The 16,702-nt window shown below is 44.6% G+C and overlaps 2 protein-coding genes and 1 pseudogene across 2 annotated transcripts in view; 1 reads left to right on the top strand and 2 right to left on the bottom strand.

Annotated features, from left to right (window-relative positions):
- Window positions 1–795: 795 nt before the first annotated feature.
- LOC127766605 (probable LL-diaminopimelate aminotransferase, chloroplastic) lies at window positions 796–4,115 on the bottom strand. Its single transcript, XM_052291699.1, has 10 exons — window positions 3,958–4,115; window positions 3,773–3,861; window positions 3,451–3,518; window positions 3,224–3,340; window positions 2,863–2,925; window positions 2,351–2,455; window positions 2,223–2,273; window positions 1,728–2,048; window positions 1,421–1,627; window positions 796–1,342 (listed from the first exon to the last, which is right to left on the bottom strand). Exons 1-10 carry the CDS (start codon window positions 4,035–4,037, stop codon window positions 1,049–1,051), a joined length of 1,395 nt encoding a protein of 464 aa, XP_052147659.1. The 5' UTR covers window positions 4,038–4,115; the 3' UTR covers window positions 796–1,048.
- Window positions 4,116–10,899: 6,784 nt separating this feature from the next.
- LOC127765235 (mitochondrial import inner membrane translocase subunit TIM17-2-like) lies at window positions 10,900–15,928 on the bottom strand (annotated as a pseudogene).
- Window positions 15,537–16,702, top strand: part of LOC127767166 (uncharacterized) — a 5,346-nt gene continuing 4,180 nt past the window's right edge. The window contains exon 1 of the mRNA XM_052292412.1: window positions 15,537–15,970. Coding sequence (XP_052148372.1) covers window positions 15,950–15,970 — 21 coding nt within the window. The 5' untranslated portion in view covers window positions 15,537–15,949. The remainder of the gene's footprint in view (window positions 15,971–16,702) is intronic.

Raw genomic sequence — 16,702 nt, 5'->3', positions numbered from 1 at the left:
ACCATTACGAAAAATGATTGTTGTTGACAATATTCACAATTGTGTCATGTTAACCTGCCTCTAATTCTTGTTGTAAGCACCCTTTTCTGATGTCATATAAGTACTTATCTTTGCAGTTTGCACAGAAGCGTCCCCCTGAAGATTTAGCTATTTTCTAGTGAGTTTTACAGTTTGATAGATACGAAGAGTATTTCTCTATCAAAGTACATACGAAGAGTAAATGATATGTCGTTGTGGAGCTTTGTTAAGTACTTAAGTGCACTGTGGGATTTCTTCGGCAGAATTTCTGCATGCTGATAGTGATACTGTGAATTTCTGCATCCTGATACTGATACTGTGAAACTCGGTAGATTTTGGCGCGTGCCGTATGAACACTATTGCAGCTGTAGATCTGGGAAATGTGATATTTCGGGGGAATCATATCACATGGTCAGTAAATTAAGATCGTGTAAGTTCCTGACCTGGAGAAGTCAACGATTTGCTTCTCTCCATGCTCATAGATTTCGGTTAATAGAGTTCATTCTCCAATGAGTTCTCTCGCATCTAGGTAGCTGAGTACAATTCATATTTGATAGTACTTTCTACACTGGTACTCTGGTAGTCTGGTAAAATAGAGTATTACTGTACCATCTTCCTGTACGAGAGTAGAAAACTGAATTGGTCTGAGCAATGTTCTCTACTCTTAATTTTGTTGCAACCAGTGACTCAAGTGTGCCTAACGTTTCAATGCATCCAGGGAGATATCACTGAGCCTTATACGGCAGCAGCAAATTAAGCAGAGTAGTAGAAACGAACTTAGCAAAAGGAGATAAATAAGCTTGCGATTCACTCAGGTGCATCAGGGCTAAACAACAAGAGAAGTTCAGAATGTAAAATGGCTCTGAATGGATAAATACCGAGCGGAACACAACAACTGCCTATAAAGTATTAGGTTTCAATTCTAACATCTACTGATAGCCCGACAGAGTAAATTTTGTCTTCGAACTCTGCTTGGTTTTATTTGATATGGCTCCCCAAGAGGTTGAGAATATAAAGGCCGGATCACTGCTCATTTGTACAGCTGCTTCAGTCTTCTCGCAGCTTCAATAATGTTCTCTCTGTGCCCAAATGCACTGACCCTTACGAAGCCTTCACCACCGGGCCCAAATCCGCTACCAGGAGTAGTAACCACATGTGCCTTCTCAAGAATTTCGGCGAAGACATCCCAAGAATTACGGCCAGGGAAGTGCACCCACACATATGGAGCATTCTTGGCACCGTAGACGTTGAATCCAAGTGATGTAAATGTGTCAACAATAATTTTAGTATTTTCCTTGTAGAAGCCGACAACGTCACTCATGGCCTGCATAGGAACAAAGAGATGAAATGAAGCATTGCCAAAAGAGCCACATGAAGATTTTCAGAAACTCTGAAACGCTACCTTTAGACCCTCTGGAGATAGACAACCTAAACCACCGGCTTGAGAAATGTTTGATGCACCATTGAAGCAAGTGCAGACTATGCGGTTGAAATCTTTAGCAACAGGATGCCCATCTGAGAAAAGGAGCTCCTTAGGAACCACAGTCCAACCCAAACGCACACCAGTGAATCCAGCATATTTGGAGAAAGATGCTGTTTCAATGGCAACCTACACACAAGAAAACACATGACAGGTGTGGATTTAAGTATTTGCAGAAAATCCATAAATTTCCATATGTGGTAGGAAGGGCTTAAATCCCAAAGCCTACCTCCTTTGCTCCAGGAATTTCAAAGATAGATTTTGGGTTGTCATCTGATATGTACATGGCATAAGCAGAATCATAAACTATAATGGATCCATTGTCCTTTGCAAATTTGACTAATTTGGTTAATTGGTCCCGAGATGCAGCAGCACCAGTAGGATTGTTGGGTGAACAAAAGAAGATTATATCTGTTCGTGGAACACTTGACAGATCAGGGAAAAACCCATTTTCAGGACTGCATTTCATGTACTCAATATTTCCATACTTCTGAACATCCTCCTGATATAAACCAGTTTGCCCCATGATAACACTTGAATCAACATAGGCCTATAAAAATGGAACACATGTTGGAATACACATCAGACAAGTGTGAAAGTAATAGTTAGTAATAAGAAGCAGTATGATAGAAATGAAAAAAAAGGAGCACATGACCATAAACATCAGTTTAAGAATGGAATCATGCACTAGGAAGGGTTAACATCAAGTGAAGAATTTTCATACAGGATATGATGGATCTTGAACTGCAATCTTCACATTAGATCCAAAAAGGACCTGAAAATTGGAAGAAATGTAAGGGACATTATAGCATGAATGATAAACTGAAAGGGAGGATAGGATTATTTCAGAACCTGCAGACGAGAAATGTCACATTTTGCACCATCAGAGACGAATATATCTGTTTCTTCAATACCAAGATCCGCATAGTAGGTTGCAGCAATAGCTGCCCTTAGTTTCTGTGCAGAAAATTAATGTATAATTTCAGAATGATGAACATAAACGGCTTATGATAGTGAAGCTATATGAAATGTATGCAATGTCAAGACTAATATATTTGAATGGGGCAGTAAAAGAAAAGTAAGAATCCACTCATCAAGAAAATGTGGCAGATGTTTGATCTTTGTGACAGCTATTAGTGCAAGAAGTTAATAGTTCAAAAAACTAATTCGATGAACCACACCAGCAGATGCCATAAGGTGTTACTGAACCTCATGGATTAGCACAAAGATCTATCCTGCTCCAATTATTCTAGAATATTCTACACAAACTTTAAAATCATATATGAAGCAAAATAGTTATGTACAATCTTGTCAACTGAATGCTGATGTATTGGCAGAAAATGCTAGTAAAGTGATAAGCATACCTTTTCACCCTGTTCAGCTCCATAACCACTATAACCATCAACTGTGGATAAAGCATGTGCTCTCTGCATTTACAAATAGACCCATCAAAGATCAATGTTTATTTGAAAAAAAATAACTATAATACAAAAAATGCAAAAAAAAAAGAAAAAAGAAAAGAAGATGATGATTTCTTAGTTTACTCCTAGGAAGATGCACAGCCTGTCTGACAAAATCATTTACATTGAACCATAAGAACTGTGTGCCATGCAATGCCGAACTTCTTTTTTCAATAAGAAATTTAGCTACGATCTTGACAAACTGCAACATAAATCATCTGAAGCTACACAACCGGTGTTTATTATATTAAGAGCAACGATGTACCTCTGCCATGGCATTAGTTATGACGTCTGGAATGGGCTCTGTAGTGTCACCGATCCCAAGGCTTATAATCTTCGCATCAGGAAACTTCAGCAGGTGAGCTGCCCTTCTCCTGGCAATCTGCTCCACAGTTGGCAAAGAACCAATATCAACATGCAATTTCAATAAAACAGCATCAACGAAGACAGGGAGGGAAAGAAGAGAGAGGAAATGGTTGGAACAAAACAAACCTCAGGAAACAGATAGCCAGCTTGCAGCTTGGCCATATTGGCATTTCGTGGTACTTTCGTCTTGAAAGCTTCAAAACGAAAGCTGAATCTTTCAGTAAACTTACTACCACAGTGCTAGTGATAGTATCAGTAACTTTCTGGTTGTTCCTAAACTGCGTGTGATAGCATCAGAGGAGGCAATATCGAGCTCATTGCATTCGATTGCACACCTCCAACGATAACTACTATAGCAAAAACCTATTAAGCGGCAGTGAGCAGTTTGGGAGCAACCATAAATGAGTTGCTAGGAGGGAGAGGGAGAGGGAAAGGGAGAGGACGGTACAAGTTTCGGTGGCCGGAGGGCTGCTGACGCAGCGGACGTTGACGGCCGCCGCCCTCCTCGCCGGACGGAGGCGGTCGGGCTTCGATGCCCTGTAAACAATCACGCCCAAACAGAGTGAGAACCACAGCACAACGAATCAATCAACGAAGCGCGAGCGCGCGCGCGCGCGGAGATGACTAGATTACTTGACGGAGGAGAAGGACGACGGCGAGACGAACGACGAGACGGTGGCGGCCGCGGCCGCGGCGGCGGGGGAGGCGGCCATCGCTCTTGGGCAGCGGAGGAAGAGGTGGCGGCGGCGCGGGTCGGATTAGGAAAGGGCTCGCTGGTGGATGCCTCGCTGATGGAGTTGAGGGGCTTTGGAGAGAGACGGCTGGGTGATTCCTGGACTCATGGGCTGGGCCTACTACACGAGCAGCCCACGCGGCAGCACCGCTTTTCCGTGGGCTGATGAGCTGATCCATGTAGCGAGTTGTTGCCCTTGGTTGCAAACGTGAACGACATGGCAACGTGTACGTTTACTTACCCGCTCTGTACTTAAATAAATCAATCAAAAATTTTATGTAACAGTCTTAAAATAAATTAATTTAATATGAGATATTAATATATTATTATAGTACTATCCTAAAATAAACCAACCCAGAATAGGATGTAACCGTCTCACAAAATAAATCAACCTAGTATGAGATATGCCAATTTAAAATAAAATGTAACAGTATCTAAAAATAAACTAACATAGTACTATAAGATATGACACTTTCTTGTAGTAGATCAGCGTTATGAATATAGACAGTCAAAGCACAGCTGTCTGTGTTGTCAACTCATAGACAGTGCAGGATACGGTGCCGCGCGCGCTCGCTCGACCAATGTCTCTCGGAGTCTCGCCGTCTCGGTCTTGGATATGCCAGTGCTCGGTGGAGAAGACGGACACATGAACGACCATCCAAACTCCAGATCACGCGCGTTCGCCGCCATGGACGCGCAGCGAAGCTACACTGGATGGCCGCTCACGTGCCCTGCTTCTCCACCCTGCACAAGTACACCAACATATATATACGTCGATCGCAAGCTCAATGTACTATCGACTAGCAGTAGCTTAGCCAATTTATAGAGGGGGTCAGGGGGAGTTGCATCAGGGGCAATATGCACGGATGAACTCAGGTGACGGCAGATTTCGTGCTTTTGTGCCTAGAAGCAGGAGGAAAACAAGGGCTAAGTGCCTGTAGGACGCAGGGCTTTTTGGCACAAGTGGCGAGAGTTGTTTTGGCTTCATACATGCAGTCGAGCGCGAGGACGCGCGTGCCCGCGGGGCTAAACGATGGACGGCGTCGTGTTCCTCTCGCCACGCGCCGTGGCGGTTGCGGCGACCCTTGGTGGTTTCCCCCCCTCAATTCCGGTGGATTGGAGATGGCCGAGACAGCTCCCCGGAAAGCAAGGAGGGATTAGCAATCAGCAATACCGCGATCATCTGTGCTGCCTCATGTGAGAATTCATGTGTGCCTTTCAGCTCAGCACACGAGCAAAATTGGTGGCCCGTTTCTTGGGTTTATAAGCTGGGCCGTCCATTAGCATCCGGCTCAACAATGTGCAGGCCCAATTAAGATGAGCCTGTCCCTGCGAAATAGCAAAAGAATAAGTTCACTTTGTTCAGGGACCGCCTATGCATCACTCGGGTGATTTTTAAGAAAAAATCATCCAGATTTTTTCTTCCCATGGATTTGCGTCCAACATACTAGAAAATAAAATAACTAATACAAATTTACTTACATGACATTTTTATCAAAATTACAGTGCACTTACATGTCATATCAACTAAATTTACATATGTAATTTTAGTTATATAGGACTGTAATTTTATATTTGAAATAAAATAACTCATGCAAATTTACTTACACAATATTTTAATAAAAAATACAGTGCACTTACATGTCATATCAATTAAATTTACATATGTAATTTTAATTATATAAGAATGTAATTTTATATTTTAAAGAAAATAATAAGTACATATTTACTTACACATTATTTTTATCAAAATTAAAGTGCACTTATATGTGAAATCAACTAAATTTACAAATGTAATTTTAGTTATATAGGACTGTAATTTTATATTTTAAAGAAAATAATAAGTACATATTTACTTACACAATATTTTTATCAAAATTACAGTGCACTTACATGTTAAATCAACTGAATTTACAAATGTAAATTTAGTTAAATAGGATTGTAATTAATATCAACTGAATTTACATATACAATTTTAGTTAAATAGGACTGTAATTTTATATTTTATTTTAGTTATATAGGATATTTACAGGTAGCTAGGATGTAAATTTCTTGTGAATCGTGATCAGCGGCAAACGTGGGACCCACGAGGTCTCATCTCCACCTCACGACAACATCGACGCAGAATCGTGTACTGATCTCGGCGCATAATTGTAGGGGCAAAAATCTGTCAAATATCAACGAAAAAATCACCCGTGTGATGTTTAGCAAAATCGGTTCAACTTTAGGTGGCTTCATTGGTCACTCAGTCTGATTTTTATTCTTTTTTTTTCGGGGAAAGGGAGGTATATTACTCAGCCATAGTGTCAACACCGGCGAGATGTGAGATAAAATTACAATAATTATCCGGCCAGAAAGGCTACAAGGACTCACACCTACCCTTGTAAAAAAAAAAACAAGATACAACTAATCTCCCAACTTCTGAAACCAGGACAATGCAAACCAGAGAGCTAAAATGAACTTATTCCAATACCAAACGCTGAGGACACACCCCGTGTATTTTCGTAAGATTCGTTTCATTTGGAAGCGAATCGTACATACTACTCGCTAATACCTCTCTGCAGCGCCAACGGCTCGTTCTACACGCCACACCTATGTACTGCGTCTAGACTGGAATCATTTCTGGACGTCAATGCATTGATCCGTGCCAACTCTCGCGTCCCAGTCGTCGGAGCAGCAGGCACGGCATGGTCTCAGGCAGCCTGCCACCGAGGGAAAATGGTAAAAGAGACAGCGAAAACTCAAGGCCAAGGCAGCGGGTCGGTCGAGTCGCCGCTCGTTTCGCCGGCTCGCCTACGATTCGCTGAACCACAAGCAGAAAATATGTATCAGAGCAGTATAATAGCAGAGGCTACATTTGAAGAAGATAAAAAAGAAAAGAGAATAGCAGTGGGCTACAGATTTATAGCCAGCTGCAGTACGGACTCTAAGTGTGTATGATAGGTAGAACCACATATTAATTGTGTAATATATATTTATAGGTAACTATTGTATTAATTGGCTATTAAGCTAACTATAGATGATTTGAAGCTGCCAGTTAACTATACTCTTGAGCTTGCTCTCAGCCAGCATGGCATCATGCCGTGCTAATTAGTCGTCGGATTCGTTAATTGCCCCGGATGGCCGGGGAGACAGCTACAGCTATGGATCGATGGGGGTGGTAAGCGGTCAATCTGTGCGGGCAGAACAAAAGCAGAAGTGTGGAACGACGCGTGAGATTGCAAGTCTAGCTCGGCTCCTCTCCGCTTGGACAAAATCGGCAGACGTTTCTAGCCGGGCAGGTGGTGCTGGTGCCTGCTTGTTTTGTTTAGTCAAGACGGGTGGACGCATGGTGCGCTCGTAGTGCGGTGTGTCCCTCCCTCATATGGGCTTCGCGGACCGAGCAAAAGTCCACTTAGACTTTCTTAATTGTTCACCGAATCTAATTTGTGACCCTTAACTAGAAAACCGGGTAAGACGACTCCCCGAATTAGTGAAACCAGTCCAATTTGACTCCTCCGGCGGTATTGGAGGGTGGTTTTGCTGACGTGGCGCTGATGTGGCGGTGCTAACCCGGTTTTCATGCCACGTGGCGCTTACGTGGCATTAGAGTTAAAACAAATATCTATGGGACTCATCTGTCATTCAACCCAAAATTATTGTGGGACCCACTGGCCCACATGTCATTATTTCTCCATCCTTTCTTCCTCCTCCCTCTCTCTCCCTTCTCTCTTTTCTTTCCCCATTCTCTCTCTCCCTTCCAAATCGGCGGCGGCGGCGGCCTGTCATGCCCAGAAATTCACGAACCAGAATTTCTAAGCTAAATGTGCATTAAACCCCTATCCAGGACTAGCCAGGATACACAAACGATAATTGTTGACATACAGATCCATGTCTTACAAAAATATAAAAGATTACAAATGCAGCGGAAAAAGATAAAAGCGAGCTAAGCCTGAAGACTTGACTCCTGCAGCGGGGCGATTTCACTCCACAGGCATCCTTGATGGCAGCGACGAAACAAACTTCTTCGAGACATCTTCAACTGAAAAGAACTTCAACTCTGGTGTGGGGGAAAAGAGAGCAAGACTGAGTACTACCCACTGTACTCAGCAAGTCATACATGAAGAGGAGGTATGATGCAGGATATATCTAAGGGAGGCTAAAGGCTCATTTGCATAAAGCTAGCATTTAACAGCAGTAGTTGAAAGCAGTAAAACAGGGTAGTAATTAATCAATATTAACCAATCACTGTCCAACGCTACACCACGTTGCAACAGGCCCAACCAACCACCTGAACTACACCAGTTCATTAGCTAACTAGGGTGAGACTAATCACGGTGAATCTGGTCGACCGCCCATAACCGCAGGCACGGCTATTCGAATAGTTTTACTCTGATCAGAGGTGTGCAACTGTACCCACAAGACACAGCCCCACGACACGTTACCGTGCGCCGACATGCCACCACGACATACCGGAAAGAGGCCGTGACAGGACCCTTCGCATAACCCCCTCTAACCAATCGCACCACACCTTAGGGTTCGCCCCCGTCCCCAGCAGGCAACGGGCAGCCCCCTTTTCGTGCCGCAGTGAATCCGGAAGCCGATCAACCGGACACCCCGGCCGACCCAACTCCATCACGCCCACCGTCGCCTGGGTACATCGGCTAGAGGAAAGCTACACTACAAGCCCAGCCGTTGCCCACGCTGGCTTGTGGTAAGTACGATAAATTCTTTCAGGGCATCCCGCAAACCGGTCCTTAATCGCCATGGGCACGACTAGCAAAACCATGCACCCACAGCCCACCATGTAGTGTATTTTAATTAACTAACACCCTTGCGGTGGCACAAATCCAAAGCTATTGCCAATAATCAAAGTCTATACATTAATATGGTTCCCCCATTGTGTACTAGTTGAACTAAGCATGGCTAAGCATTCCCTAAACCAACATCTAAGTATTTTAATACCCAAGTTATCAATGGCATAAGGTAAACAAGATATGGCTGAGTAGTAGGACCCATCCCACATGATATTGTAAAACAATGCAATATTTAATAGAAATGCGGGACATTTGTAAATTGGGTACAATATGATCAATCGTAATGCATGACTTGCCTTGCTCTCGCACTGATGAGACCACAACAACGTCTTCGAGGAACCGCGGATCGATGAAACGGCCGAAATCTACGCGACAAACAAAGAACACAAGCAAAACACACTATAAGTCTACTTAAACAGGAAACAAAACCATTTTTAATGGATTCTACGCATTTTTATGAATTTACTGAGACTTGAATGGACTTAATCGGAGCTCGGATGAATTAGATATAAATTTTAGAAGATTAAATGTGTTTTTACTATAAAAGAAAAGGCCTTAATGGATTTTATTGCGCAATAAAGCATCCCAGGGCTGACGTCATCAGGGGTGCGCCGACATGCGGGCCCCACTCGGCAGCGGCTCAAGGGGCCGGTCCATCGTGGATCGGGACCACGCGGGTGGTCTACCGCCGGTCCACGGGACCGACGGCCCAGATCGGCCCTGAGCCGATCGGGCGGTGGCGGGAGAAGCAGCCGCCGGGCGCGGCTCGGCTCCAAAGCCGGCCGGTTGGCCATGGCTAGCGACGGCGGCATGCGGTCGCTGGCAACGGCAACCGGCGACGCAGGAGGTGGCGACGGCGGCCGAAGGCGACGGCGCACGGCCGAAGCGGCGGCTCGGCCCGGCTCGCGGCTAGGAGGGAGAGGAAGGGGAAAAGAGGGGAGGAGTGCCTCACCGCGAGTTGGCCGGAGTGGGGGAAGACAACGGCGAACGGCGACGGCGAGCGACTGGGGAACGGCGACGATGGGCGGACGAGCTCCGAGACCTTCTAGGGAACAAGATGGGAGGGATTAGAGGGAGAGGGGTGGTACACGGGGGGCGGAAACCATGACCGAAGGCGGCGGTAGTGGTGCTCACCGGCGCGAGGTGGACAGCGATCTCTGGCGACGGATTGCGACGGACGAGGGGTGGACGAGGCGGACCTCGGCTACGCGAGCCCGACAACAGCGGCGGCGTGGTGCGGCAGCAGCCCTAGCGGCTGCTAGAGGCGGCCGGAATGGTGGAGATGGCGGTGGCGAGTGGGCGCACGGTGCGGGCGCGGTGGAGAGCTCGGGAGCGGCCGATGGAAAAAGAAAAAAGGAGGAGGAGAATGCGGGGATGGTTTATATGGGCTCGGGAGGGGCGGACGAGGCCGGGAGGCGGCCGGATTTCTCGCCGACGTGAGGGAGGTGGGGAGAGAGAGTGGGGAGAGGATTCGAATCGAATCCTGCCCCTTCTTGGGTGCGCGCGAGGGCGGGAAACGGCGGGACGTGGGCGACGACGTGGGGAGGGGCGTGGGGCGCGGAGTGGGCGTGGGAGGAGCGGGGAAAGCGGCGGCGGCGCGGTGGTTTCGGCGGCGGTTGCCACCGCCGGCTGGAGGTGGAAGAAGGGGCCGACAAGTGGGCCCCACCTGTCGGTGACCCGGAGAGAGGAGGAAGGGAGTGGGCCGGCCCAGCAAGGAGGAAGGGCGCGGGAGGAAGTGGGCCGACGGCCCAACAAGAGGAAAAAGGGAGGAAAAAGGAAGAAAAAGAAGAGAAAAGGAAAAAAAAGGATTTTCCAGGGATTATTTATTGCGGTTTAATGTTTTTAATTGGTTAAAATTATTTATTGAGCTCTGAAAATTCCACTAAATCCTGTTAGCATATTTTGACATGTAGAATCCAAGAAAAATTCCACATGCCGATTCTGATTATTAGTTGCATTTATTAATTTAGGGATTCATCTCTAGGTTAATTTAAACAATTTCTTCGGACGATTTATTTAACAAATTTTAAAGCGAGGAGGGGAACTTCAGGGCGTGACACGGCCGGGGGCCATGGCGGCGGCGAGGTTGGGGTCATCGACGGGGAGAAGCGAGGACGCGGTTAAGCATGAGCCCGGCGCCCTCGATGGCGCATGGAGAGGAAGCCGCTAGTGGCGGCGCCGGCGATGATAGAGTTCCACAGATCCTCCTTCTGGTGCATGAAAACCATGGTGCAGTCGAAGGCGGAGAAGAGGTCGCCCCACACCGCAAAGCTGTCACCCACCCGCCGCGTTCATCCGCACGGCCTGCGCGCCGCCAACAAAGCACTCGCTGTTGGGGGAGTTGTAGGTGCCCTTGAGGAAGTGGAAGAGGGAGCCCCTAACTGCGCCCATCCCGAACGCCCCGCCCACGTCGTCGGCTGCACGGGTCGGACCGGGCGCCGCATTAGAGGTGGTGGAGTGGGAGCGGCGGCGGGCCGGCTTGGAGATGGAGCAGGCGGTGGCACGGTCGTCGCCTGCACGTCGCCGTCACCACTCTAGCCCTCGCCCGCGCGCCGCCGTCACCACTCTGGCCCCCGGCCGCCTCCACCGCTGATCTGGAAGGGAAAGAGAGAATGGGGAGAAAAAAGAGAGAAGGGAGAGAGGGAGGAGGAAGAAAGGATGAAGGATGACATGTGGGCCCCACGTGTCAGTGGGTCCCACAATAATTTTGTGTTGAATGACATATGAGTCCCATATATATTTTTTTAACTCTAATGCCACGTAAGCGCCACATGGCATGAAAACCGGGTTAGCACCGCCACATCAGCGCCACGTCAGCAAAACCACCCTCCAATACCGCCGGAGGAGTCAAATTGCACTGTTTTCACTAATTCGGGGAGTCGTCTTACCCGGTTTTCTAGTTACGGGTCACGAATTAGATTCGGTGAATAATTAAGGGAGTCTAAGTGGACTTTTTCCGAAGCATAATGGTGTAAAGGACTAAAGGTCACTCCCTATTGTGTCGTCCAAAAAATGGAACCAAACCATGGGTGGACTGTGCACTAGCCGCGGGCCGGGCAGCTCAGTTCGACGGGTTTGAGAGCAGCGGCGATCAGTACCCTTAGCAAGTACTTCCTTCGTTTCAGATTGTAAGTCATTTTAGCATTTCCCACATTCATATTGATGTTTATGAATCTAGACATATATCTATCTGGATTCATTAATATAAATGTGAGAAATGTTAAAATGACTTACATTGTGAAACGGATGGAGTAGCAATAGCCACCCGCCCATCCATCTTTCGAGTTGTTGCACAGCCATGTTATATTCACGTGCTAGTGAGTAGGGGTGAATAACTGAATATTGTCACGAAAAGTTTCGATTGACCGACGCTTCGTTTCCATTTTTACCAACCGAGCAACGTGAAAATGGTTGCCGATAGAAACGAAAAGGGAAATGGTAAAAAATATGAAATTGGATTTTTCTTTTCATACCGACTGTTCTCGACTTTTACCACATTCTTATGGCAATAATTGTTTTTTATATTATGGTAATTAATATTTATAGTCTATTTCTTTATTTAACCCATAGTTTAGAGATCTATCAACTTCTTAGCTAAATCTCTAACTTGGGTAAGGTTAAAAGAGACAAATTATAACTTAACGTAACTTTGAATTTATTTCGTCATATTATATAGTGCAAAGTTAAATATGCGATTTTACAGTTCAATATTTTTGATATTTATTATTGGCTTCCGATCAATATCGATATGTTTCCGTCTGTACGGTATGTTTCCAGTTTTCCGATATTTCTAATATCGTTTTCGCTTCTGACTTTACTATATTTGATTTTTTTTATAAAATACGATTATTAAAATGGTTGAGACGTTTTTCAACTATTTTCATCACTATAGTGAACGATCATTGATCAACTGAGTGTGACGACAAAGAAAAAAAAAACAGTTGAAAGAAGGAAGAGAAAAAGACCCGGTCCGTCCCCCATAGAAGGCAAAGCTACTGTTTGATTTCACAACACCAGTAGTAGACTAGTAGTGCTATTGCTTTGTGGTCTTCTTGATTTTTTTTTATTTTTAATTTTTTAAGAAATATTTACAGAAATATTATATCAGCAAAAATATTTACAAAAATAGACCCTTCATGGCACTGTGTGCGTATTTTGCACTTAGGTCTTGCAAGGAGCGAAATGCAATTATTCCGTGCCAAAAAAAGTTTTTGGCTAGTTTTTTTTTTCATCTGTGGGCGGAAAGGGGTCGAGATAAAAAAAAATACTAGCAAAATTGTATTGAAGCTCTGTTGATAACACTTAAAAAATTATTTGTAAAACTTGTTAATAATATTTTAAAAATTGTATTGAAGTTGGTTGTTTTGCAATTTTATATTTTAAGTAAGAGTTTATGTTGTAACTTTTTCGTCGTATTAGTGTACGAAATTGATATTGGTCTATCGTAGTCTTCGTCATAGAAACATTATATACACTAAAACAAGGAGAATTATGTTATGTAAAGAAATAGTAGTAGAATTTAAACATGATACATTTGGTTCCACTGGGGCGCCAGGGTCAATTTTTGTAAATTTTTTCACCGATATAATATTTATGTAAATATTAAAAATTAAAAAATTAAAAAATTCCAACTTCTTTGGTCCTTTTTCCGTGCCATGACTTGAGGCTCTGTTGGGTTGGCCTTTGGTCGAAAGGAAGACCAGGGCATGTTTCGTGCACTCTTTCAGTGTACGAGATACAGTAAAGGTATCAACAGTATCATTCTCCCAATCTCCCCTTGTTCGGTTCTGTGATGTCATATAATATGTTTCCTATATATCATTAGAACGAGAAAAACAAGATGATCTACGCGTCAATGTTTGGAGTCATTTCTGCCTGTCCGTACCGTTGATGTAGAACACGCAACAACAACAACAACAAAACAACAGCTGGTTAATTTTAATTTACATCGTGTGACATCGACAAATGGGCCGGTTATCTGAACTCTGATGAAGCGAGGAGGTGTGAACGGTGAACCGGACAGCCACGATCGATATATGAAAAAAAATGGTCGGATCGGATTGTGACGTGGTTGTAACGAAGCGAGCCCGCGTGCCGTGTGCCGCAACCGGCGCGCGCCCGCGCGTCGTTTTCGCTGGCCACGCGATACCCCCGGAGCTCACGCTGTACTACATGCTTCCATGCTGGTGCAAGCCACTGCCTCGGCAACTACGAGCTCAAGGCAGTGGGCATATATATTGCCATCAAATTGCCTGATCAGCATTTCAACTTTCGCCGGCCCACCGCTCTGCTTGATAATGGCAGCCGCGGTGAGACCCGCTGATTTGCTTTGCTGTTCCCTCGTTATTTTATTACATCTAAATAGTTATAAATTTTTTAAAAGATTAAAAAGATATATTAACATGTGATATATCACTCCACAAATATGTAACTTAAAATTCAATTTATACATGTCTTAACGATAGTTAAGGTATGTTCACAATCAAATTTGTTTTTTTCTTGTAACATGTAGAGGTTGAATTTTAAGTTACATGTTTATGGAGTATATCACATTAATGCACCTTCTCAAGTTTTTTTTAAAAAAAAATATTCAAAACTATTTGAGTGATATGCAAACAATAAGGGATATCTATCATAGTAGGGATAAAAACGGTACGGAAACAATTCCGGATTCCGAGCCTGTTTTCGAAAACGAAATCAGCTAGTCGGAATTTCTCGAAAACGGAATCGAATTCGAAAATATTTTCTCGAAAACGGAATTGAATATGATAATAGCAGTTTCCGTTGGAGCTCGGAAACGATCAGAAACTTTCCGAATAGTTTGTTGGAATTTCCAAAATTACAAAGGCCAATAGAATACAATAGTCCATATTTCTTCTCCAGCCCAACCGAATTCGTAGTACCTACCAGACTACCCTAACCCTGGAGACTTAGAGAGAAGAGAGAGATATGTACACTTAGAGGACGAGAGAGACCACGACTCTACGAGTTGGGTGGCGGAGCGGCGCATCCAGATCTCACGTTGCCGTGTCTCCGCCGGGCTGCCATCTCGTGCCGTTCCCGCCACCTCTCGCCGTTTTTGCCTCCATGGTGTTTGGCTGTATTTATTTATCAAAAGTATTTATCTCTTAAACACGGATCATTTATTTTATAGATTTTATTTTGTGATGTACTATTAAGTTTTAACAATTGGGCATGATATAACTGTGTTTTATGATGAATTGTTCACTGTTGACACTTAAGGATTTGACTTTACAGTGTAAAGCTCAATTTAAGGGGTTTTCTTTATTCCGATAAATTTTCGTTGTTGTATTCGCACCGGTTCATTTTCGCTCCGTTTTCAATTTCGATAATATTTGATTCCATTTTCGTGTCCGGGGTTTTCGATTTAAAAAAATAAATATGAAAACGAAAATAATAGAGATGGTTCCTGTCCGTTTCCGTATCGTTTTCATCCCTGCCCTCGGAGTTTAGAATAGAATAGTTTCCCGTCGCCCGTGCATCACTATATCGCACCTCGGTTTCACACTCTCGCAGCAAACTTGGAGTTTCTCATCATCTCATGGCGTCTATCAGGTAGGGACTACAGTCCATTCTTATCAGGTATCGCCATCTCGCGCTTGACGACCTGATCCAATCGTCCTCGGACCGTTCGATCGATGACCCTGGAAAAATCAAGGCCGTTCCGCGACCGATGCTCAAAGCCTCAAAGCCCCAAACCTGATTGCTCTTGTCTAAAATCTACCCCACCCGCCTTCTCTGACTTCCTGACGAGCAGCGTCCTCTTCTCCTCCCAGTCCCAGCTTCCCCTCTGAACACGAAAAAAAGAAGACTCCTTTTGGTCAATAAATCGAAATAACCTCGGAAAACCAGGGAATTTAACCGTGCCCACACCCATCTGCTCCCTTCCAGCATCCACAACCTCTTCAACCGCTTGCAGCCGCTTGCCTGCTCTTGTGAGGTAGCTAGGCAAAGATCAAGAGGCAGTAGAGGTGTGGAGGCCTTGGACAGTTGGATTCTTGGAGGGAAAAGAAGGAAGAACTTGCATACCAGTGGAATTCTTCAGGCTGGTCATGGAGATGCAGCTTTGGAGGAGATGGGTCGGCGTGGAGCTCAGGTACGTGCTATACTGCTATGCTATGCGCTCTGCAATTTGTTCTATCTTATTCATATCTCCTTTAGTTCTCGAATTCGCTCTCAACCTTTGTATCTCATGGATTTGTTATTCTGTTCTTGTTACGATTTTCTGCATGCTAGCCTTTTCTCCATTTCTACTCTTTTTTTTTCTAACGGCAATGCTAATCGTCCCCATTTGTTCTTGCGATTGATCATCAAACCGATCATCGCCTGAACAGAAGCAGCGCTTTCAGTAGTACGCGAGGCCTAGGCACGGCAGTGGTTTGATTTTGCAACCACTGTACTACTGCTACTATCTTTTAGTAGATAAAACTGTCATTTTGATTTGGTAACTGAAATCTGATCGTAACTGTTTCCAAACGAAACCTGTTGGCAGTGTTAGATTTTTCTTGGCATTCCGTGGAGCCGTGCTGAGTGCTTCCGCTGTTGGGTTCAGCTTTCCTCTTTTCCTTTGACGTTCTTTTCTCGCTACATTTTGTTTGGAGTCCTACACATCGTTGGCTCAGCACCATGTTGATAGTGACGCCCAATGTTTGTTAAACAAAGTACCAGTACTTGTAAATTCAGCCGCCCACCACAGGAGGGAAAAATCCTTGCATATGGTGACATGTGCTACAAGTAACATGGCTGACAACCCAAACCAAGTTGTGTTTAGCTTTTACTAGTTGGTAGTAGTAGTCTTTGTGCTTTCTTCTAGATGGTTCAGACTCTT

Source organism: Oryza glaberrima, chromosome 3 (assembly GCF_000147395.1).
Source record: "Oryza glaberrima chromosome 3, OglaRS2, whole genome shotgun sequence".
NCBI lineage: Eukaryota > Viridiplantae > Streptophyta > Magnoliopsida > Poales > Poaceae > Oryza > Oryza glaberrima.
The sequence above is the reverse complement of the archived record's forward strand: the minus strand, read 5'-3'. Positions and strand labels throughout refer to the sequence as shown.